Below are 24,864 nucleotides of genomic sequence, written 5' to 3' on the forward strand. Positions count from 1 at the left end.
CTGCACGTGTTCCGCAGAGTGCTGGCGACCCAGGCTTCTCCACTGTGCTCACCTGGGGAGATGCTGAGATGCAGATGCAGCTTCTGACAAGCTCCTGGGTGATACTCAGCTACCTTTATAATAGAAATTAAGTGTCTCACAGGAAAGAAAATGCCACTCCATTCAGAAGGCCCGGGTTCTAGTCCTAGCATCATCACTTCTTACTTGAGTAAACCTCCAAGAAATCACTTTGTTGTTCTGTGACTCACTTTCTCCTTCTGAAAAGTAATACAAATAATTAACAACTGACATTTACATTTACTGACAGCTTACACTGTGGCAGGCAGAGCGCTCACTGCTTTATATACTATATCTTATTTACTTTTCATTATAATCTTATGGTATCATCTGCACTCCTCAGAAACTAAGCAAAGAGGGTAAATGACTTGCCCCAGGTCACAAAACTAGGAAGTGACCAAGCTGGATTTGAATTTATCCCATGTAGCTCTGGAGCCTTCACAACTTACACAGGCAATAGATGTGAAGGATCTTGGAACTTATTTGTGTGTGTATTGCACAAACATCTGTAAATAAATACATTCGCTCATATGATATATTGTGCACTTATTCTTATTTAGGCCTCCTGAGATTATAAGAAATAGCTGTTTAAGGTTTTTCACTTAAAATGCTTTGGTTTATATAAATTAAAATCAAATGCTTTGTAAAGCTTTGAAGAACGCAGGTGTGCTTGCTCTGTTGGCTGGGATAGTTCAACAAGGGGAAATGTTAGCTCAGAGGAATGTTTAGAAGAATGTGAAGTTATGGTTAACCAAGTTTCTGGTTATTTATAACTAAAGCCCATTAGTTTTCAATCTTTTTTTTTTTTTTTTTTAATTTGGACGATATATCTGATTACTTTCCTGCCTTAATAGAAAGAGCAGGGTTACCCAACTGACAGTATCTTGTGATTCTGGATATGTCAGCCATGTCCATAATGATCCTGAACCTGATTTCCCAGTAAACTTGCCTTGTGAGTGCAAGTCAAAGGTGATTGATCATGAGCATCATGTTGGTTTGATATCTCTCACCTCATTGGACAGCAGCCTGTGACCTTCAGGATCCGCAGGTGCCTGCTTTCTCCCCTTACTCCTCCTTGTTATTCTCCCAGAAGCTTCTGTTTAAATGGAAGGGAAGATCTTCTTCAGTGGGGAAAATTGTTCTTATTTGAATATGTACAATGGTTTAACTCCATTCTTGATAAGACAAAGATCGGCACCTGCATCGGCCTGTCCAATGCAGACCTCACTAATGACCACCACACTCTTCCTATCAAGACCCAACACAACCTCAGAATCCTTCTCAACACAACTCTCCAGGCAGCCTCTACCCATGAGTTAGAGCTGACCCAGGAGGCTTCATCTTGCAAACTCCCTGCAAGTTGGTTCTTTTTTCAGCTAGTAAATATTTATCAAACACCTGCCAATTGCGTAGGCATGCCGAAAAGAAATTCTACCTCCCCCTTATTCTTCCTCCCCAAAATGGATGACCTGAAGACTTATTGAAAGTTTTAGTTGACTTTTTGTTTAATGAAGGTTGTCATTGATTCTTTTCTTTCTCTGGGATATACATCCTGTTGTTTGGTTAACACGGTTACTATTCTTGAGGCTCCTGTCGCTTTTCATGGCCTGTGGTTCGGCAGCATCCCTGCTGTGAGGCTCCCAGTGAACTCTTCTCAGTAGGCATCCTCCGGGCCAGCGGTCACCAACCTTTCTGACCTCACGGACCACCAGTGGTACATGGATCACTGGTTGGCAACCGCTGCTCTGGGCAATCCATTCTTTGGCTGCGTGGTCAGTACAGAGGGGATGGCTCAGCAACAGCTTATCCGTCAAGATTCAGGAGTTCATTTAAATTATACTTGCATTTTGAGTTCATCATCTCAGAAATCACTTAGAATGCCTGTCAAGACTGGAAGCTTGCATGGGTTGGAGCAATGTACTCTGTACCCCAGCCCACTGCCCTCCCCCCCCCCCCCCCCCCGCCCCATGCTTTCTGTGCAGGCTGGGCTGCTTGGAAACACCTGCCTTGTAGGAAGCACAGTGAACACGCAAGCGAAGAATTCAGCGTTGCTCTCTCAGTAGCAGGAGCGTGGGCCTGGTCAGAATGGCTTCTGAAAGGTAGACAGGTGGAAAGCAGCCCAATCACTGGGCTCGATTTAGTCAGACGAGCTCGGACTTGTCTTTCTTTCACATTGTCAGTTTGGCTGCCTACACATCAAGGTATGCATAAAATTTTGCTATGCATAAAAATTTCTTTAAACCCTGTACCATTGAACTGCTAAGATTCGGCATCCTCGATGATAATTCTGATATCTAACGTGCTCTTTTGAGTTTTTAAAGGAGCAGGCTTCCTGGACATGCAAACAAGGTATGATCAACGTGTAACATTTTTCATTATTTACTGGATGAAAGGCGGCCTTATATAAACGGAAAACGTTATTAATAAGCAGCCACTTAAGAATGTCCTTCTGTACTGTATTTGGCACGTACTGTATTCTAGTTGGAACGGAGACAGATCTAAACCAGTGATGAACAAGTTATTTTTCTGTCTTTATGAAACACCTACGATACATTAAAGGTGTTCTAGGCAGAGTGAAGTGATTTAATGACCATCCTTCCCAAACGATGACTAAACCTTTACCATGCTTTCAATATGTCAAGGTTACACACGTAACCTTTTTTTTTTTTACCAAGATACAGTAAGATGGATAGGTTGGCTATTAAGTGAATCACTGTATTTGCCAGTGATTTGGGGGGCTCTCTGTGGACGGAAAAAGAGGCACAGCTTGTTTTACACGGACTCAGGGACCTGCGCAGCCTGTCGGGAGGGGCCTCAGCAAGGCATCCGGGGTTTTGGTGAAGAGCGCCGGGGCCAGCACATTCGGGTTCGCTTTTCATTTTCATCATCTGGCCGCGAGAGCTTGGGTAAGTTCCAGCACCTCTGCGAGCCTCGGTATTCCCATCTGTAAAATGAGGGGAGTCATCATTTCTGTCGCGGACCGTGTTTTGAGGATGACACAAAGAATGTGCGGAAAGTGCTTAGCATGGAGGCCGCCAATCCCTCAGAAATGTTTTCTTGCAAAGGAAGTTGGGAAAATCAGACCCTAGAGATGGAACCAAACTGACATTACTTCCCCTGTCTTGGGGGGGGGGGGGGGAACCAAGTCGACTTGAAGCTGTAGACACTCCAGGACAATAAGGTGACCAGACGTCCCGCTTTGGGTGGGACAGTCCTGATCTTTAATGATTTGTCCCGCGTGCCAAAAATCGGGACTTTTTTAAAACACAGCGGGACGCGGGACAAATCATTAAAGATCAGGACTGTCCTGCCCAAAGCGGGACATCTGGTCACCTTACAGTACAAGCCCAGCCCGCGGCCCTCGGGGCTGCTCCGTCTCTCTCCAGCTGTACGGTGGCTGTGACCGTCTTGCTCTCTTGGCAGTTCAAAGACTGGCCGGGGTGAAACGTGTGTGGTGGGCTCTGAAGTGCTTACTTAGTCCTGGGGTGATTCACTTAATAGCCAACCTGTCCATCTTACTGTATCTTGGTAAGAAAAAAAGGTTACGTGTGTAACCTTGACATATTGAAAGCATGGTAAAGGTTTAGTCATCATTTGGGAAGGATGGTCATTAAATCACTTCACTCTGCCTAGAACACTTTTAAAATATCCTAGGTGTTTCATAAAGACAGAAAAATGACTTGTTCATCACTGATTTAGATCTATCTCCATTCCAACTAATAGAATACAGTTCGTAGGCCCAGGTCAACTTCTGTAGTGTAAGCACCATGACGACGTCTGTTTACCTACCTGTTTTACTTTGTATCGCGACACATAGCATGCGGCCCGGCCGGCATAATGAGGCGTCGCTGTGCCAAGCATGCTGCATGCATCAAGTTATTGAATCCTAACAGCAACTCGATGATGTGGCAGAGTTAGGATTCGAACCCAAGTCACCGTGCCTCCAGAATCGAAGGTTGCACTGTGTAGACTGCCTTCCAGCCCTTAGGGGATAGTTAAGGTCTCAGCTCTTGTCTACGTGCGATTAGCTAGCTTCTGCCATCAGGCAGGTAGAGACTGTCGGCAGATGGCCTGGCAGAGAAAGAGAGAAGGCAAAGGTGTTTTGTGCCATCTCCTGGTTCTTGCCTTGCAGTTTGGAGGTGGGGGTGTCAGTCATTTTCTCAGCAGGGCTCGTCTGCAGAGGACGGGCTCTGGGAACCTGCTGTGCAGTGTCCAGGGCAGCAGAGACGAGCATGCTGTACAGTCATGTGAGCCCGTGGGCACAGTGAAGTGGAGGAATCTGCCCACCAGGAGTAACTGCCACGCACCCACCTTGCTTTGTTCTTAGCCGAGCAGTGGGTCTGCCAGCAGCTAAGGAAAGCGGAGCTTCTCTAGATACGCACAGCTTTGGGTAGAAACGCAGTGGGGCAGGTAGCAGTGTTGCCATGGAGACACCATCAGGGCCATGCTCCTCTGCTTTGCAGGCTCTCTCTGTCTGCTCATCACCATCTGAACTCGCTAGCTGGCATTTGCTGGGCAGATTCCTCCCTGGCCGTGAGCACATTTTCAATAAAGGAAACCTCTTTCCCATGGATTGCATGTGTCAGCCTCCAGCTGCCATCTTGTCACCATCTAAGACTCCTCTCCATATCTTTTAAAATATATATATTTTCATTAATTTCAGAGAGGAAGGGAGAGAGAGAGAGAGAGAGAGAGAGAGATTGAAACATCAGTGATGACAGAGAATCATTGATCAGCTGCCTCCTGCATACCCCCTACTGGGATCTAGCCCACAACCTGGTCATGTGCCCTCCACCCAAATCAAACTTGGGACTCTTCAGTCTGCAGGCCGACACTCTATCCACTGAGCCAAACTGGCTAGGGCTCTTCTCAATATCTAGATGACTTCATGCTCTCTCCCACCTCCACGCCTTTATTTACTTGTCGGAAATACCTCTTTCTTCTCCTTTTGCCTAGTCACCCTCAGGTGTAGCTTCCTCGGGGAGGCCCTCTCTTCTCTGTGCACAGTGCTTAGTTTTCTATCAGTCACTGACCCAACAACAAAGTCAAAGTACTTTACACTTTTGTTTGTTTTAAAATATTTTGAAAAATCACAATGATACATGGAACTTAAAAAGTAATACAATGAACTTCTATGCACTCTTAGATTTCTCCATTGTTCACATTTTGCCACATCTGTGCTTCTCTCTCCTCCACCTCTTCCTCCTCCTCCTCCTCCTCCTCCTTCTCTTCCTTCTCCTTCTCCTCACTCCCTCCTTCTACCCCACATCCACACATTATTATTATTGCTGAGCCATCTGGAAATAAATTGCAGATACCATGCTGTACCTGTATGTGTATCTCAGCATCTGTCATCTCAGAATAAGAACATGGTCTTGGACATCCCACAATTACTCTTCACTTTGTAAGTTATAGTCTAGCTGTGGCTGTATCTTCATGTCCCAATGATACAGGGACTCCTTACTAGTTTTTATTTGTTTAATTCTTTGCAACACCTATCAGAATGCATAGTGCATAGTAGATGCTCAGGGAGTTACTGTTGAATAAGTAAAGTGGCGTGCAGCAAATACTTTTGGCATTTCCTCCTTCCCCCGTGGCACTCACCATTCCAGAGGACTTGACCCATGGTTCTGCCGCAGTAGGAATCGCAGCTTTTTGTTGAGCTGACCTGTGTTGTGTGTGGAGTAGGCCAGGGGGGCCCATGAGTGGTCCTCACCCAGTGGCTGTAGGGAATGGTGCCTAAGTACCCCTGTGACCTTGACTCTCCAGTGGGACATCTCTGAGGACTGTCTGTGCCATCCTATACCTCCTCCACTGAACTGAGTGAGAGATGAGCAAAGCCTGCTCGTCACCTTGCTGGGTGTCGGCATCCTTCCCTCCCCTGCTTCCCTTCTCCAGTTCCCTGCAGGACTCTGGGGATTGCCCTCAAACTTCATTATGTTCACATGTCTTTCGAGGATCTGGTTCTGAGGAAGCCCAATCTCAGTCATTGCCCATGCTGCTGAGACATCATACCTGTAAGTCACAGCGTGGTGAGAGATGTCCAAAATAGGAAAAATCTTCAGGAGGCTCCTTTTAAGAAAGAATGTGTGTCCACTACTAAAAATTTACAAGATAATTCATCTAAAAAGGACTCTGTATTTCTTAATTGAAGAATGAGCTGACATATGAATTGAGAGGAAACAACTGCCACTGAGAATTATCCTAGCTGAGCGTGGCAGTGCCAGGGAGAGAGAAGCTCCTCGTGGCACAGATGGCCAGAACCGCGGGGCCCGGGCGAGGCCAGGCAGTGGGACAGGGCAGGCAGCAGGGTTTTGGCTCCCAGCACACACCAGCCTCGCACCCAGCTGGCCCTGTCATGGTCTCCGCCCTTCAGCTTCTATGTTTATTAGGAAACCATTTTTCCTTTCTCACAGAGATAGAAATCTTGCTTCCTGACATGGCAGGTGTCAAGGTTCATGCCTGGGTCCCTCATTCAGACGGAGTGTTTGCCAGAAAGGGAGGAAAACAAAATATTGTGGCTCAGTGAGGGAGTTAAGGAGCCAGGAAGGCTGCAGGTAACAGAATATGCTGATGTCTGTGTATCCAGACAGAGGGATACAGGAATTCCCAGGAGAAGGGAATTCAGGAGAATGGAAGGTGGCACCCGTGGCTCAGCTAGTTTGGTCACTGCCATCAATGCAGACACTGATGGGAGAGGGGAGGACACACGCCACCTCCTGAGAGTGACTCATGCCATACTCTCCCACCTCAGAGCCTTTATACTTGCCTTCCCTGTGCTATGTGCCTGATATCTTCATACAGTGCCTGGCTCATCTTAGATGCTCAACCACTGTTGTCCGCCTGGATGGTTGGTTGATAGGTTGACTGTATCAGTAGATATGGATGGGTGAGTGGATATGAATGGATGGATGGATATGGATGAATATGGATGGATGGATAAATGGATATGGATAAATATGGATGAATGGATATAGATATGGATAATATGAATGGATGGATTTGGATGGGTGGATAAATGGATATGGATGAGTATGGATGAATATGGATGGATGGATGAATGGATGGAAAAATGGATATGATGGGTATGGATGAATATGGATGGAGGGAAGGATGGAAAGGTGCACAGAAGAAAAGGAAGGCAGATTTGGCCACACTACTTAAAACAAAGTGGTAAACATAGCACTGGTCTGGAGTCAGAGGCCATAGGTTATGATTTGTCTGACTTTAGTCAGGTGACTTATGAGTACATAACCCACATTTTTTAATCTGTGAAATGGGTACAAATGCCAACTTTCCAGGATGGGTGGGAATGAATAAATGAGATAAACGATGTAAAAATAATATGAATATTATAAGCCCTCCATAAATGTAAGAAATGATGGTAATAGTGAAAATACAGCCACAGTGCTCAGCCTGCCCTGCCATCCTTCAGTGCCAAAGTGCATGTTGGAATGAGAGGCGAGAGGCAGGGCCCTGGAGGTCTCACTTTGTGGATTCCTTGATCCTGTGGGGCAGGCTGTCACCTTTTGGAGCACCCTCGTTTCATTCCAGGCCAGCCCTCACACATGTTCTTAAAATACGTCTGTATTGATTTTTAGAGAGAGGAAGGGAGAGGGATAGAGAGAGAGAAACATCCTACCGGGAATTGAGCCAGCAACCTGGGCATGTGCCCTTACTGGGAATCGAACCAGTGACCTCTTGGTTTGTTGTAGCGGAATGCATGGGAGAAGAATCAGCCAGCACTCTGAGGGAGGAAAGTTTAACCTTTATTTCGCAGATCTGCTGGTCCAGGGGAATTCCGGGTCCAAAGCCTGAACTGCACTCGTGGGAAGACTCTGACCTATACATCTCCTCCTGTGGCGGGCCCCTGAGGGTCCCCGCAGCTCCGCCCAGGGCAGTCAGCGTGGGGAAGCAAGACTACAGTTTTAACCAGATACTGAACTAGGTTGCAAGCCACCCCCCACCTTTCCCATCCCATCCCCCATTTTCCTTTTGAGTTCATGGGATGCCACTCAACCACTGAGCCACACCAGCTGAGCCCCACACGTATATTTTTGTCTGCCCTCCTCTCTGCCATTCTGATCCTCCACATGTTTTGGGGGGTGTGGAAGGTGATGCTGGAGCCCTGTGACTTGTGCAGTTTTTGTGGGGGGCAGTTTAGCTTGTGTTCTTTGCGATAGCTGTTTCAACAACTCCAACTTACTTACGGTAGGATGATCTCAGCAATCTCTTGGGGCAGGTGGACGCCACTTCCGTCCTCACTGGCTCACTGAAGCACAGTGGGGTGATGCCTTTTTTGTTACGTACAACCACTGTCTCTTTATCCACTTACTTCCCGGCAGCTTGCAACCCAGGAAAAACTCTCCTCCAGAGAAACTCTCATTTACCTCCTAAAGCCTGGGCAAGGTGTTCCCAAAGGGAGGCAAACTCAGCGTAGCTTTTGGCCCATTGTGGGCTGGTGCTTCACAGGGCATGTGAAAAGGCAATGCTCGCGTTGGCAACCCAGGGCATCTGGGCAGCAGAGCGGACCGCGAAAGCCAGAGTCCTGCCCGGCGGCGCCGAGCCCGTCCTGCCGGGGCAGGTCCTGCAGGTGGTTGGCGGTGACGTCAGTTATTGCAGCACCGGGAGTGTGTGACTGATGTGCAGAGACCTAGCACAGAGCCAAGGCTTGGTGGTTTCAAATTGGCCACGCCTCATCTCTCCCCACCAGCACAGAACGTGGCTAGTCGATAGATGTTAAAATCTGGCTTTCAGATGTTCTTTATCTGAGGGACCCAACTTGACTCTGAGATGCCCGTGAAGATATATGCAATCCCACGTTGCCGGCATCTTCCCGGCTGTGTAAGTACATCCTCTGATCCTGCTGCAGGGAGCCGGATCAGAACAGACCCACGAATGGGGTTGGATAATGCACCTCTCCCTGCGGGTGAGCATGCGTAGGTGGCTCTGGCTCCGTCGTCATCCCAGGCCAGGCGTGGCTCCCGTGCTCACCGGGGGGAACAGGCTGAAATCTGGTCTCGTTTCCTGCCACGAGGGAACAGGAGGACGGCAGCTGTTTCTGTTTAGCAGGGTTATCTATCTCTGGGGCGGGGAGGGTTTTGAAATATTTTCCTTCTTCTGGTTTCTATGTAGTCCCTTATCCTTTTCCACATTAGCTGCATGTTGCATGTTGTTTGGGGATAAGGAAGCAGTAACTTTAAATTGTAAGGAGAAAAAGATTTCCTCTCCGGAAGAGTGAAAGGAACCCTTGGTGAGCTGGCGACATGGAAGAATCTGAATGCCTAGGGCACAGCTGTTGTTTTGCGAAAAGCTCTGGAGGCCTCAGGGTTATGTCAGCGCTTTGCCTCTAACGAAGGTGCCTTTTCCCCACACCTGATGTCGGCCACCTGAAGTGTTGCCACGTTGAGTCCGGCATTGCGCATGCCCATCGATCACTTGGTCTGTGTTGGGGCTGAGCCACGCTGTAAGCCAAGCATGTCAAATTCAAAGGCTAACACAGACCAAATAAATGAGGCATGTGGCCCGCAGGCCGTGAGTTTGACATGCTTGCGGTAAGCAGTCCGCCCTTGACCCTGTGCCTGAAAGTGTCCTGAACCTGATCTGGCCATGGACTTGGGCAGAGAAGCCCATACCATGGCAAGAGGACAGATGGCAGGTCTGGCAACGAGGCGCATGCTGGTGGCTAGTGTAGTCCTTCCTCTCACCAGCACCTTTTTGCCAATGCCCCAGGGGGTGCCCAGCTGAGTGACAGATGGGCTTAGTGACGTCAGTATTTAAGACATGGTGATCAGGAGGAGTTGGCGCAGGAAGAAATGATTTTTTTAAATGTACGTTGCCCAGCCCTAGCCGGTTTGGCTCAATGGATAGAGGGTCAGCCTGTGGAACAAAAAGTCCTGGGTTGGATTCTAGTCAAGAGCACATGCCTTAATTGCAGGCTTAATCCCCAGTAGGGGGCGTGCAGGAGGCAGCGGATCAATGATTCTCTCTCGTTGATGTTTCTCTTTCTCTTTCTCTCTCTCTCTCTCTCTCTCAAATCAATAAAAATATATATTTAAAATAACAAAATGATTGAATGGATGCATGTTGCCCAGAGTTGTTGTTTGGGACTATCGGCTCTGCTGGTGGGACACACCGTGGTCTCAGGCAGTGCTCTGCCTCAGGAGCTGCTGCCTACCTAAGAGGCGAACTGCAGAAAAGTGCCCTCCGGGTGAGTCAGTCACCTGGAATGCTGGCGGAAACGCAGCTCCTGGGCCTGCGGGACTGCCCAGGCCGAGCCACTGGGCACGTCACTGCTCCCAGAGAGTCTCCCAGAAGGTCATGTCATTATTTATGTGCAGAGCTTCATGATTAGGGTTGTCTTTTAAAAGCCATGGACAGACTTCTCCCTCTCTCTCTCTCTCTCTCTCTCTCTCTCCCTCTCTCTCTCTCTCTCTCTCTCTCTCATCTCTCCATCATCTATCCATGAATCGTGCATCCTTCACATTCGGGTAAGTGCTGGGAAAGACCTGAGAGGTCCAGGTTGCATGCTGGCTCTCACACTGGTGCCTGTGGGATCCTGGGGCCTTAGGACAATGGAATTGCCTGGGGTTAGGGGAGGAAGTTGAGCCTGAGAACAGCTGAGTTCAGGGTCTTCTTCCCTCACATCAGCTTGGGCAGCTCTGCGCTATATACTGAATTATCTCCATGTGAGTCCTTCTGCCAAAGGTATTTTCCTCTCATTAGAAGATGGGGGTGGGAGTGAAAGAGAGCAGGAAAAACTTTAAAGGGACTTAATGATGATTACAATCCCCTCCACATCCAGAAAGCTGCAGTATATGACGTGAACTTGTCAGAATCGTGTGATGAAAGCCGATCCATTTTTTGCCTTCATTTTATCACTCCTCACACCACGCAAGATATGATGGCTCGGAGTTTAGTGTTGCAAATAACCTGTCAATGTCTCAAGGATGAGCCCCCTCACACATACCCAATCTGTTTGTAGTGAGGCCTTCCACTTCACGGCACAGAAGTTGATCGATAGAAATTGTTAGTCAGCCTCCAGAGTGGCCACGGTGCAGGCGACCAGAGAACTTGGAAATGGGTCAGGAGAGAGCCTGTACCTGCAGAGCTGTGTATGCCATGGGAGAGCGGATTGCGGCTTCTGAGAGCGGGAGCCAATGAATTAATCGCTGCAACTTCTGTACGGAGGGTGCAGGGGCCGTTGCCGGGTAGAGGGGAGGAAGAAAGGGGAACTCAGGATCTCTGCTCTCTGAATCATGCCTTCTTCCCTGGAAACTTGTCATTCACAAACCCAATTATGTGCAGGTAGGATGTCAGCTCTGACAGAATGAAACCAATGCAGGCTTCATATGGTTGGGTGTTTTTTTTTGTTTGTTTGTTTGTTTGTTGTTGTTTTTTTAAATGAAATCCTGCCTTACTAGCAGGCTCTATTTTCATAATGTCTATTTGAAAAGAAAAAGAAAAAAGAAAAAAGGCCAAATCAAATCCTTCCTGATCAAAAGCTTCAATCACTGTCCACAGAGCCGCTGGGCGTTGTTGTGCACATTTGCCAGGGTGGGGAGACTCATGAGGATCAGAGAAACCCTCCTGGTATTGCCTCTGACCCTCGGCTCCTTTCCGAGCCTCTGGGCCTTGGGTCCCCATTTGTAAACAGAGGTTATTAAATTAGTCTTTCCAAAGGCGGTGGTGGGACCCTCTGAGGTTGAAGATTCTTTGCAAATAAAAATGCCGTGCCACAGCCTGTCAGTTATAAATGAAGATGGATGGCAGGCAGCTAGCAGGGAAATATAGATCTTCCTGGTTTTGATTTACCACTTTTTTTTTTTTTTTTTTTTTTTTTTTTACATCTTTTCTCCTTTTTTCCTCTTTGGTTTTGGTTTTTCTTTTTTCTTTATTGATTGAGTTTTAGAAAAAGAGGAGAGATTGGTTTGTTGTTCCGCTTATTTATGCATTCGTTGATTGCTTTTTGTATGTGCCCTGACCAGGGATTGAACCACAACCTTGATGTATCCAGGTGATGCTCAAACAACTGAGCTACCCGGCCAGGGGCTGGTTTTGATTTTTCTGAATGTTTTTGTTCAGGAGTAAAAGCCTATTCTGGCTGGCCTGTGTGGCTCAGTGGTTGAGCATTGACCTATGAACCAGAAGTTCACTGTTTGATTCCCACTCAGGGCACATGCCCGTGTTATGGGCTCTATCTCCAGTAAGGTCGTGCAGGAGGCAACGATCCATGTTTCTCTCTGATTGATGTTTCTATCTTTCCCTCTCCCCTCCTCTCTCTAAAACAAAAAAACAACAACAGTAAAAACGTGTTTGTTTTTAAAAAGTGTATTCTTGGAATAAGAGATGCTGTCTACAAGGAGTTGTTTTTGTTCAGGAATCAGATCCTCCTGTGCACCTCTGTTTAGGGCTGGCTCTGAACGTATTGCTCAGCCTCTCCGAGCCTTTGGGAAGAGGCGGTGAACTTGTCTTTCTTGGTGTGCAGTCTGTCATGTTTCTTACGTATGCTATGCTTCTCGCTTCTAATGATGTAGGGTCTAGGAGCGCAGGGGTCTGTGTTCTGGTTGGTAACCCAAGTGCCTATTGCAGTGCCTGGCACATGGTAAGTGCTTGACAGTCACTTGTTGAGAGACTAAACGGACCCTCGGCCTCTCCCCTTTCTCTGGTGCTCACGCTTCTCCACAGTGGGACTCGTTCCGGAGCTGGTTCCATCATCCTGTGACTCCCCTTGTCTTTTTTCTTCTCCTGGAGCTTCAGTTAATCAGATCACATCCGTCCACATTAAATATGTGCCCTTCCCTGCACTGCTGAATACGTTTAATTGGGTTAAAAAAAAATCCTCTACCATTTGTTTTAAAAGTATGACTTTCCAGTAAAAACTGTTAGTTGCCAAAGAACTTCCTAACTTTGCTTAAATTCTAGTACATGAAAACCTTTTTTCTTAAGCCATAAGCTGGCATAAAGATTTTAAGAGGAAAAAAAGAAATCTGATGACTTCCTCAAACCCTTGACTTTTTTTAAAGTAGCTGATTAATTAGTTACTATTAACATGAGCTCTGTTTCTAAAAGGAACGAGGGTTAGAGGGATACGATTAAACATCTTTGGGTTTGGAGATGCAAACCAGACCCACGTGTGCACGCTGGCTGTTGTATTTTCCATCTGACAGAAAGCAGGACGTGGGAGACCTTGACAGGCCTAATTCGGCTGGATTAGCTGATTCTGTTTTCTCGGAACATTTGGGTGTCAACATTCAGGCACACGGTATTAATAGATTAAGAACAAAAACCAACCGGCCACCTAGGTGGATGCTAAAAGAGCATTCCAAATCCAACACCCCCTTCTGTGAATAAAGACAACAACAACCATCAACAAACTAGCCTAGCAGGAAACTTGTCCGGTCTAACAAAGGGCCTGGGCAGAAGGCCCGCAGCTAAGTCATACTCAATGGTGAAAGACTGGCTGCTCTCCCCGAGGACAGGGGTCCGCCCAGGATGCCCACACATGCCACTTCTCATCGCCAGCATGCTCCAGGCAGTGAGGCAAGAGCAAGACAGAGAAAGACATCAGACGGGTCTGGGCTACAGGAAATCCGAAGGAAACACACACACTCTTAGAAGTAATAAAGTAATAAGCAAGGTCAGCAAGATGGTAGGTGTAACATCAATGTACAAATATCATTTGTGTTTCTATACAGTAACAATCTAGAAAATGAAACTAAGCAGTTTCATAGAGGTATCAATAAGAATAAATTACTTAAAAATTCATAGTGGTATCAATAAGAATAAATTACTTAAATTTAACAAAAGAAGTGCAAGACATAACAGAAAACCACAAAATAGCATCGAAGGAAATTAAAGTATACTGAAATAAATGGAAAGATATCCTTCATTCACGGATTGGAAGACTTACTGTTGGTTAGACAGCAATAGTTTCCAAATCGGTGTACAGATTCAATGCAATCCCTGTCAAATTCCCAGCAGGACCATTTTGCAGAAATTGGCAAGTTACTTCCCTAAAATTTATATGTTATGATGCAAATGCCAGGGATGCAGAAGAATCAAACAACCTTTTAAAAGGGGGACAGTTTTGGAAGAGCCTCACTTCACGGTTTCAAAACTTACTACACAGCAACAGTAACAAAGACAGTGTAACACTGGCAAGAGGACAGACATACAGATCAATGGAATAATTGAAAGGCCAGAAATAAGCCTTTAAATTTATGATCAATTAATTTTTGAGAAGGATGCCAAGACACTTCAATGGGGAAAGAATAGACTTCTAACAAATAGTCCTGGGTCCGCTGGATAGCCACAAGAATATGAATCTGGACTCCTGCCTCAGGTCATATATGAAAATTAATTCAAAATGGAACATGGATCCACAAATACTAGTAAGAGTTAAAACCATAAAACTCTTAGATTCAAATATAGGAATAAATCTTTATGACCTTAAGTCAGGCAATAGTTTCTTAGATAGGATACTTAAAGCACAAGCAACAACAGAAAACAAATATAAATTGGACTTCATCAAGATTTTTTTTAAATGTGCTTTAATAAGCATCATCAAGAAAGTGAAAATCCACATCATGGGAGAAAATTTTTTGCAAATCCTATACTATCTGATAAAGGAATTGTATCCAGAATATATGTATATAAAAATGTTTACAACTTAATAATAAAAGACAAATAACAATTTAAAAATGAACTAAGGATTTGAATAGACACTTTTACAAAGAAGAGATAATAAGCACATTAGAAGATGCTCAACATAATTAGCTACTTAAAAAGTGCACATCTAAAGCACAGTAAGATACCACTTTAAACCCACTAGGATGGCAATAATCAAAAAGAAAGAATAACAAGTATAGGGAAGAAGCAGAGAAAATGGAACACTCATTCACTGATGGTAGGAATGGTACATAATGGTAAAATGGTACATATATTTTTTGCGGAAAAAAAAAGTGTAGTAGTTCCTCAAAGTGTTAAGCTTAAAGTTGCTATATGACCCAGCAATTCTACTCCTGGGTATCCACCCAAGAGAATATAAAACATATGTATACACACACACACACACACAAAAATAAATAAATAAATAAATAAAAAATTGTGTCCATAAATATTCAGAGCAGCATGAATTCACAAAAGTCAAAAAGTGGAAACAATCCAAATGCCCACCAACTGATAAATGGATAAACAAAATATACAATAGAATATTATTCTAAACTAGAGGCTGTTGCAGGAATATTCCTGCAAGAATAGGGCTTGCTGCAGCAGTCTTCACGGCCCTACCTACTTCCCTCCCTTCGCCACCCCAGTCTGCTTGCTTCTCTGCAGCTTTGCTCCCTTCTGCAGCACTTGGCTTCTTTCTATGCTGTCTTCAGTCTTCGTTCTGCACCTGGATATGCAAATTAGTGCCACCTTGGTTGGATTAATTTGCATACTTGCTCCTGAGTGGCTGGTGGGCGTGGCTCATGGGCATATGGTCAATTTGCATGTTTCTCTTTTATTAGATAGGATAATAAAGAGGTAATATGCAAATTGACTATCATTCCAACACACAAGATGGCCACCCCCATGTAGTCAAAGGTGGCCACCACAAGATGGTTGGCAGGGAAGGGCCGTTGTAGGTGATCAGGCCAGCAGGGGAGGTCAGTTGGGAGGAACCAGGCCTACAGGGGAGGGCAGTTGGGGAGGGACCAGGCCTGCAGGGGAGGACAATTAGGGGTGACCAGACCATCAAGGGAGGGCAGTTAGGGGTGACTAGGCCAGCAGGTGAGGGTAGTTGGGGGCAACCAGGCCTGAAGGGAGGACAATTAGGGGTGACTGGGTAAGCAGGAGAGGGCAGTTGGGGGGGGGGGACCAGGCTTGCAGGGGAGGGCAGTTGAGGGTGACCTGGCCAGCAGGGGAGGGCAGTTAGGGGTGATCAGGCTGGCAGGCAGAAGTGGTTGGGGCATCAGGCAGGCAAGCGTTTGAGAGCCAGCAGTCCTGGATTATGAGAGGGATGTTCGACTGACCATTTATGCCCAATCCCACTTAAACGGGCAGTCGGACATCCCTCAAGGGGTCCCAGATTGGAGAGGGTGCAGGCTGGGCTGAGGGACAACCCACTCATCCCCATGCATTAATTTCCTGCACCAGGCTTCTAGTATTTCAATAAAAAGGCAATGAAGGATTGACACATGCTACAACATAGATGACCCTTAAAAATACGATATTACTATATGAAAGAAGCCAGTTTTTAAAATCTACGTATTATATGATTTCACTTATGTGAAATTTCCAGAATAGATAAAACCATATAAATAGAAAATGGATTAGTGTTGGTCAGGACCTGGGGGAAAGGGAATGTGGGAAGTTACTGCTAATGTGCACGGGATTTTTGGGGGGTGATGAAAATGTTCTAAAATTAGACAGAGGTGTTAGTTTCACAACTCTGTGGACATACTGAAAGCCGAATAACAACTCAACGTTTCTCTCTCCTCTCTCCCCCTCTGCCTCTCTCTAAAGTAAAGTAAAATAAATAATAAAAGTTCCCATTTCTCTGCAACAAGAATTGGTGATATTTAATCCTATGAATGAAGCAAAAAAAAAAAAAAGAGGGTATCTTACTTGCTCTTCAGTATGTTTTCTATCATAAAATAACCCTGAGGGGGAAAAAAAAATCCCCAAATTAGTAGAAGTGTCTAGGATCAAAGCCACTTTTAAATGGTGAGTTTTATGGCATATAAATTATATCTTAAAGCTGTTATCAAAAAAAATTCAGGCACCAAATAAATAAATAAAGTAAAATACAATAAAATTCAGGCACATGTGGGATTAGAATGACGGACTCTTTGTTGCCTTTGTAAGTTGCTACCGGAACTAATCATAAAGATAAGAGCATACATATAACAGCTTATTTTCCTTAAAATGTCCTCCTCCATTGTTTTCGTCTCTGTTTTATTGATGGATGCTAGACATGCTTTTGTGTTTGCTGAATAAACCTTTTTATTGCTTCATCGTTTGTGTAGCCATGGAGAATGGAAAGATGAAACCTTAAAGAGGAATGCTCAATTTGGAGAAGAGATTTTGATCATTGGCTGCTGCCTTTTGAAAGAATTCGCCTGCATGATTCCTTTGTATATTATAAAAACAATCAATTTAGGGAAGATTTGGGTTTCTAATTAAAGTTTCAAACCTCCAGGGATCTTTAGTGGAAATGAAAATGCCTTTCTCGTAAAATCGTGGGCCCAGATTTGTTTAATGGGGGGAAAATTTTTTCTCTTCTTAAAGAAAATCTCACCTGCAGTTCCTTTTAAAGCCACATTCGTTTTCCAAGGTCCAAGAACCTTTTATAAAAATGGCATGTTGTCAGTATTTGTTAAGTCTCCTGGTAATAGCATATGTATTATGTCTGTTTAATTACTGTTACAGTCAAGGAAATTGTGGTCATGAACTTTCTCCAGCGTTCTACCTGCCGAAACAAAAAATAGTTTGACATTCCTCTTGGGGAACTGGCTTAGAAGGAAAGGTTGGGGTCCGTGTTTAAAAATCCTTAGCATGCTCACGTGGTGCCTCTGACCTTCCATGGTCTCTGCACATGCGCACTGCCTGCCATCTACGGAGTCAAGCGTGCTGTGCTAGGCTCTCCCCTAGATGCTTTTGCCAAAAAGCAGTTGCCAAGGAATGTGTTTATATCGTTTGGGATCCAAGGGCTGGGGACTGGCAGGCCGATGGAAAATAATGGGGGTTCTGGCCTTGCCCTCACCTCCTGCCTTTGCTGCTTGCAGGAAGATCTGTCTGCACTGCAAGTGCCCGCAGGAGGAGCACATGGTGACGGTGATGCCCCTGGAGATGGAGAAGACCGTCAGCAAACTCATGTTCGACTTCCAGAGGAACTCCACCTCGGACGACGACTCGGGCTGTGCCCTGGAGGAGTACGCCTGGGTCCCCCCCGGGCTGAAGCCCGAACAGGTACCGCTCGGAGGAGGGGACGTGGGGTGTGCCTTTTGCCTTTGCCTGGCCCATCCGGATCAGAAGGAAGCGTTGACTTGGCTGATTCTGGGAAGTAGTTGGGGCTCCGTGGCTGAGGCCACAGTGGGAAATGAGGAAGAGAAATGAAAGGGAGCCTTGTGGGAGCCATCGCTTTCATTCATTCCGTATTGCCATGAACTGTTAACAGAAGATGGCCTAGCAACTTCTCAGAAATGTTGACTTAGGAACATTCGATGGCAAATCATTAATTTCGGAGAGGGAAGGGAGTTCTGTCTTGACCGTGAATCTTGAGGTTAAGATTCTCTGTAAAGCAGAGTGAGGAAATGTGGATTCATTCGCCTGTTCCCCCCAGTGATTTATAGGCGCTGTGTTTAAATATTACTCTTGGCCTTGCTTTACAAAGAAAGACATTGGCATTTCCTGAAATATTTTGGCACTACCCACAGACTGTAAATATTATTGGCCCGATGAGATGAACTTGGTTTTTTCTGTTCACTGCATTTCCCCCGGTGACATATAGCCTCTGCTTTGCATTTCTCGGTACTTGGAATTTTCTCTTCCACTGGCCTCAGTGTTGGCTTAGAAGCCCCTGCTTTCGGCTAGACATTTCCATGATCTTCTCTCCGCATCTGTTATCCGTGAGGTGCTGTCCATGTCCCCACCTGTTGTCAGTGGAAGCGGGCTTTGTGGGGTGTCGCTGGAATAAGAATTTCTGAGAGGATGAGGTATCTATGGAAAGTTTTATTTCTGTGGAAGTAAACCCCTGAGTTTCCAAGGTCCCAGCTCCCCCTGTCCTGCCGTGGAAAAGTCCCATTTCGCCTTCAGCAGGGCTAGGGTCAGAGCCAGTGCCAGAGTCTCTGCTCCACGTTTGCCCAGTCCAGTCCCGCATCTGGCCAGGTTAGCCTGTGTTCCCAGCTGCAGCCCACGGTGTGAGGGATCCAGATGGCCGTGGGCCATGTAGCTTCTAGGGCCACCTGGCTGTGGAGGGAGCACTCATGAGCGTGAGGAACCAGGAGCAAAGCGAAAGGGACAGGAGAGCAAGAACTCCTTTGCCTGGGGAATGTGACCTTCCAAGATTTCGCACACTTGCGGTGGCTCAATCCCCTAGGCAATTATCTTTATTCCCAGGTCAGACTGACTGGCAAGCATCCTCCCCATGTGACCCAGACTTCACTGCACATGCGCCTATCCCCCTTTTCTTTCCCCCCCTCCCGTATCTCCTTCCTTCCCCCTCCCCCCCGTGATGTGCAGGGCATGGACAGGTGGCTCCCCGGGGAGTGTGAAGTTGCAGCTTCCTGGTGAAGCTGCCCAGGTGGCCTTGCTTATATCTGGCCTTCCCTCTGCTCCTTAACTATTATTAATATTAGCGAGCTGGTTACTACACTAGCACATCTTTAAGAGGCAGGTTTACCAGGATCTTAAGTGTTTGACCACTGTTCCCTTCCTCTGACACAGAGAGCTTCTTGTTCTGCAGCTTTTTATGTCTGACAGAATGTTTTGAAACTTAAAAAGCCCTGAAATTTTAAGTAAGGAACTTTAGATGTGGTTGTGCTTTTAGAAAAAGTTCTTTTCTTTTTTAAATAACTCTTTATTGTTGAAAGTATTACATATGTAGAAAAAGTTCTTTATGATAAGAAAGACCCAAAAACCTGGCCAGTGTAGCTCAGTGGCTGAGTGTCAGTGTAGGAACCAAAAGGTCACTGGTTTGATTCCCTATCAGGGCACATGCCCAGGTTGTAGGCTTGATTCCCAGTGGGAGATATACAGGAGGCACCCAACTGATGATGTTCCTCTCTCATTGGAGTTTCTATCTGTCTCTCCTTCTCTCTTCCTCTCTCACTAAAAATCAATAAAAAAAATATTTAAAAAAAAAATAAAAAGATAGACCCAAGAATTCACCAACAATTTAAGGGTGGGACCCTGATAACATCGCTTTGATTGGCCATTTCTTACTTTTTTCTTCCAATACTGAGGTTGCAAATTGGCTGATGAAATCAACCACACAGGGCAAGGCTTCTTTAGCCAGCAAAGCATTGTTTAAACTTCTGACTTAGTCAATAAGAGGGGGGAGGTAGAGGAGGGCATGGGGGGATAAATGGTGATGGAAGGAGACTTGACTTGGGGGTGGTGAACACACAATACAATATACAGATGATGTGTTATACACCTGAAATCTGTATAATTTCATTAACCAATGTCACCCCAATAAATGCAATAAAAAAAATAAAATTCTAGAGCCATGAGGAAAAAAACACTTTAATTACTAATGCTTAATACAATAATTGGAAATTTTTAGTTAAGAGTTTATGCTTATGGCCCTGGCCATTGTGGCTCAGTTGGTTGGGTGCCATCCAACTGATGATGTTCAGTTGGGTGCCTCCTGTATATCTCCCACTGGGCTTTAAAGGGTTGTCAGTTGGATGTCCAGATTGTGGGCTCAAATTCCCAGTGATGTGTGTTGTTGGGGGGAGAGGGAGTAGAGGGGAAGGCATAGGAAGCAGCTGAATGATGTTGGGCTCTCACATCAATGTTTCTCTAAAAATCAATAAAGTATTCTTTTAAAAAATCATGAAAATTTGAGGATCTGAATTCTCATTTCTGCCAGGAATGGTGTTTTGGCCATTGCATTGAGAGCTGGCATTCTTTCTAGACAGTTTGACCTCTATAAGTCACCCTCGTCTCCTCAAAGCCCACTTTACCCCTGTGTGGTACCTTCCTAAGCCCTGCAGATACTTCAGTTTTGTGATCTCTATTCTGATTCCTACCATGGAGAAAGTATCTCAGAATAGAAACATTCACAGGAAATAATGCCCATGAGAATCTAAGGGAACTTGTATAATAACAACAAGAAATGAGTGTTTTCTCTCTGTTAGTAGGTTGAAGTTATATATTGTCCTGTTTCAGTAAGGATTATATTATTAAAGTGTAAGTTTAAGAAGAATGAGAAGATGTTGAGTTTTTCTGTAAAACTCAGATGAGGTGGTGGGTGACTGAGGATCTTTGTTTGACATCACCATTCTGCCCCTGGTACTTGAGCAATGAGTTTTCACACCTCAATCCATCTGTGAGCTTGTTTCATTTCTGTGCTAACCTCATTTCCAGCAGCTTCTAAGACACCCATCCTTCTTTTGTTCCCTTTGCTTCCTGCTAAATTGGGCCCTGAAATTTCAAAGTTAAACTGTTTTCAGTTCCCTGCTTACGTAGATTTCTTCTTTAAGATGGTTCTAGGATGTTCAGATTCAGGCAAAACTTTCTATTGAGCCAAGAGAATAGAAAATTGCAGAAGCTAGTTCTTGGTTACATTCCCCAATTTGAAGAGTGAGGGATTATGGCATTTGGAGGCCACTTTGACTCATCCAAAACGAAAGTCTTTGGGAAGTATAAAGCAACGTTCTTTGATTTGTTTTGAAAGAACATGATTAATGCTGTCAAACAAGTGGTTTGAATTATGTCAGATGAAAGGATATTCCTCTCTCATAATTTTGTTGCTCTTTGCATAGTTTTCTCTATTCCCTACACTTACTCAGACCTCTATGACACAGATACTTATAAAGGGAAATTGTCTTCAGAGAGAAACTGTCTCTTCAAGCTATTTGAAGGGCTCTGTACTTGCCTAATAAAATATGTCTATATTAAAGATATTTGTTGCATGAAGGAAATGCGCTTTGAATTTGTAAATTATGAGCTTCCTTGAATTGTGTAGGTTTTAAAAAAATTTTAATGTTATCCAGTATGTTCTAAGATTAGAAAAGTTTGAGTCCTAAATGCCTCTCACTAATAAAAGTTTAGTATCATGTTAATTGTCTCTGGTTTGAGAAAAGCCGTTTTTCTACCAAGAGAAAGTATAATGAACATTAAAATGCTTTGTGCTGCAGGCAAAATATGACTAGTCGGGGTTGGGAGCAATGTGCTTCCTTTCCTTTCCGTTGGAAACCTTTCATTTTAGCCCCTGGCGTGGGGTTGGTTAGTAGACCTTCAGGTGACACTCTTTATTATTCCATTTCTTCTGAGAAATGCCTTCAATTAAATACAATGCAATTGAAAGTCACCTCCCACTTGGGGGGCATTCTTGAATGTGAGCACTTCATTTTAGAAAAATCTACTCCCTGTAAAACCCAATTTTCTTAATGTAGTCTGAAACCTAATCAGCACCACAGAGGGTGCCAGCGAGGACAGGCTGGGATCCTGTGATGTGCGATGACTGGCCTGGAAAGTACCAGGGAGATTGCTCAGATCCTCTGCCTTTGCTTCCTCCAAATGTGTCTGATGCCACCCAGAGAGCCTTGCGGTAGCGAACAGAGAGCTGGAGTCCACCCTGATTGGCCATCGAAGTCTGCTAGACGGCGCCAGCTTCTCTTCAAACCCAAACACTTAATGATGTGCTGTCTCCCAGAGAGGCCATGGTCATCTGACAGCACATAATCCTCCAGGAAGGAGGTGGGGGTGTTCAACAAGCTTATGAGACAGGCCCGTGGTGAGCAGGGTTTCTCATTCTCAGCCCTGTTGGCAGCGTTAGCTGGGTAAGCCTTTGGTTTTGAGGCCTCCTGCGCTTTGCATGATGATTGGCAGCATCCCTGGCCTCTACCCACTAGATAAACCGGTAACACACGCCGTCCTTTCCCCGCTGCTGGGAAAACGAATCATGTCTCCAGACATTGCCCAATGTCCCAGTGGAGTAGGGGGAGGAATGTGGATTGAGTGTCCCTGGCTGAAGGTGATATTAAAACCTGGAGTATCTGGCAGCAAAATTCTGATCCAATCAAGACAAAAAAAAAAAAAAGGATGCCTCGATGCAACACACATTTATGGAACTCCTGCCGTGTTCTCTCTGCGGCATAATGGCTGCTGCCCGTGAGGGGGTCAGGTGTGTGGCAGAGAGAAGTGCGTTCCAACCTTTTTGCGTGTGTATATATAACAAGTGTCTATGGATATAGGAGTACATTTCTGTGGGGGGGTTTGGACAAAAATGTGATGGTGCTACCCACTTACTGTGTTTTTCCCCCCACTTCGTGTATTGCGAGGAGGACTTTTCTCTGTCAGTGTATTTAGATCCAGATTCTCCTTGGGAAGGGGGTGCAGTTAGTTCTCTGTTGCTGGTTCCTAACCTGGAGTGGTACCAGCACCACTAGGGGGCATTTGGGTATGGGTGGTTGGGAGGAGGTAGTTATTGTGGAAATGGCTGGAGGACTCCACTACTGTTTTCATGGGTAGGAGCCTGGGATGCTACACGTCCTGAAAAGTACCAGATGACCCTGCACAAAGGAGAATTGACCCCTCCCAGGCACCAGAGTACCACCCTGAGCAACCCTGAGCCAACGTTTATTTTTGAAATGTGCCTCTCGGGCTGCTTTCCTTGATATGAAATTAGGTGACCGCAGCCAGCCTTCCTGTACACTGGCCGGTTCCTCTCCAGAAGAGCAGTTGCTGTAGGTGGAGGGGTCACATGTAAAGCTACTGCCCTTTAGAGCTGGTCTCCACTGCGTGGGCTGGGCGGCCATCACTGGTACGTGTGGTTTTCCTATTTAGTTCTCCTCGCTGAGCTATGGGTCTGAAGAGGCCATCAGAGTGTTTCTCCTGATGCACGTCCTCTCACCCATGTCTGTGGGGGATTCTCAAATACAGATGGTCCCAAACCCTCGGTCTCCACACATTGGTAATTTGACCTTGACCTTAACTGTGTTTTTGCACATAGAGTGTGGTTAGGTTATTAATCCAGAACTTGCAAGTTTCACTTCATACTACCCCAGGATGGACGAAGAGTAGATACCAGGAGTAATTGTCCAGTGTTTGGCTTTCGGAGTTTTCTGCTGGAAGTGGTAAAATGAACCATCCAACACTACCTAAGAAACGGGTGCGTTCATTGGTTTTGAGCCTCGTGAAAGCCTTCAGTATCTTTTCTTTTTTAAAAATATTTTTATTAATTTTTTACAGAGAGAAAGAGAGAGGGATAGAGAGTTAGAAACATCGATGAGAGAGAATCATCGATCAGTTGCCTCCTGCACACCCCCAACTGGGGATGTGCCAAATTGCCCTTGACGGGAATCGAACCTGGAACCTTTCAGTCTGCAGGCTGACACTCTGTCCACTGAGCCAAACCTGTTTCGGCAAAAGCCTCTGTTATTTATGGCGCATCCATTGTGTGTCAGGTCAATGTTTCCTCGAGGAGCTTCTCTGACTGCCCAGACGCCCAGTCCATTCTTATGGCAATCCCTGGAACACCCCTATTAGCGTTCATCAAACTGGTAATCAGACACTTGTTGGTGGGATTCTTTGTTCAATAAGTGGCTCCCCCACTGTAGCTTATGATCCAGGAAGCCCAGAGCCTGGCCGAGTGCCTGACCCATGGCGGTCATCCGGGGACGTTTGTGAAGAGCAGGCAGGGGATAGGGTTTTCTGAAGGACCGGAGACGTTTGGGGTTGCATCACACGGAAAAGATATAAGACTTTTAACTGGTTTTCTACATTAGAGAGTTGGTCTGTATCCATGATTCATGCCCCTCTGCATCTCTTAAAAGCTGTGTTCTAGGCGATGCCCTGTCCAGCGGCTGCTTCAGTGTCTCGGGTTGTAATGGGGCAGGAGGTGGGTGGAATCTGGCAAAGGCACAGTGCCCTCAGCTCCAGGATCAGGTCTGGGCAGGGTGGGGGAGCTGGAGGTCTGGCCCCCCTTCTGTTTCCAGGGGACCCTTTATGTCACCGACCCCATCTGGGGAGCTGCGGGGAGTCACTGGGTGAGGAGGAGGCAGCAGGACCCAGTGGGAAGGGCTTGGCTTGGAGTCAGCAAATCTGGCTGCTGCCCCATCCCTCTCTGACCTCGGGGAAGTTCTCACCTTC

The 24,864-nt window shown here is 45.8% G+C and overlaps 1 protein-coding gene across 4 annotated transcripts in view; it reads left to right on the forward strand.

The window, feature by feature from the left end:
* PRICKLE2 (prickle planar cell polarity protein 2) overlaps window positions 1-24,864 on the forward strand; it is a 308,954-nt gene that overhangs the window by 211,909 nt on the left and 72,181 nt on the right. For all 4 annotated transcript variants that reach the window (XM_045578962.1, XM_036430629.2, XM_036430630.2 and 1 more), the window contains one exon: window positions 17,829-18,012. In XM_045578962.1, coding sequence (XP_045434918.1) covers window positions 17,829-18,012 — 184 coding nt within the window. The remainder of the gene's footprint in view (window positions 1-17,828; window positions 18,013-24,864) is intronic.

Source organism: Pipistrellus kuhlii, unplaced genomic scaffold, assembly GCF_014108245.1.
Source record: "Pipistrellus kuhlii isolate mPipKuh1 unplaced genomic scaffold, mPipKuh1.p scaffold_m20_p_11, whole genome shotgun sequence".
Taxonomy (NCBI): Eukaryota; Metazoa; Chordata; class Mammalia; order Chiroptera; family Vespertilionidae; genus Pipistrellus; species Pipistrellus kuhlii.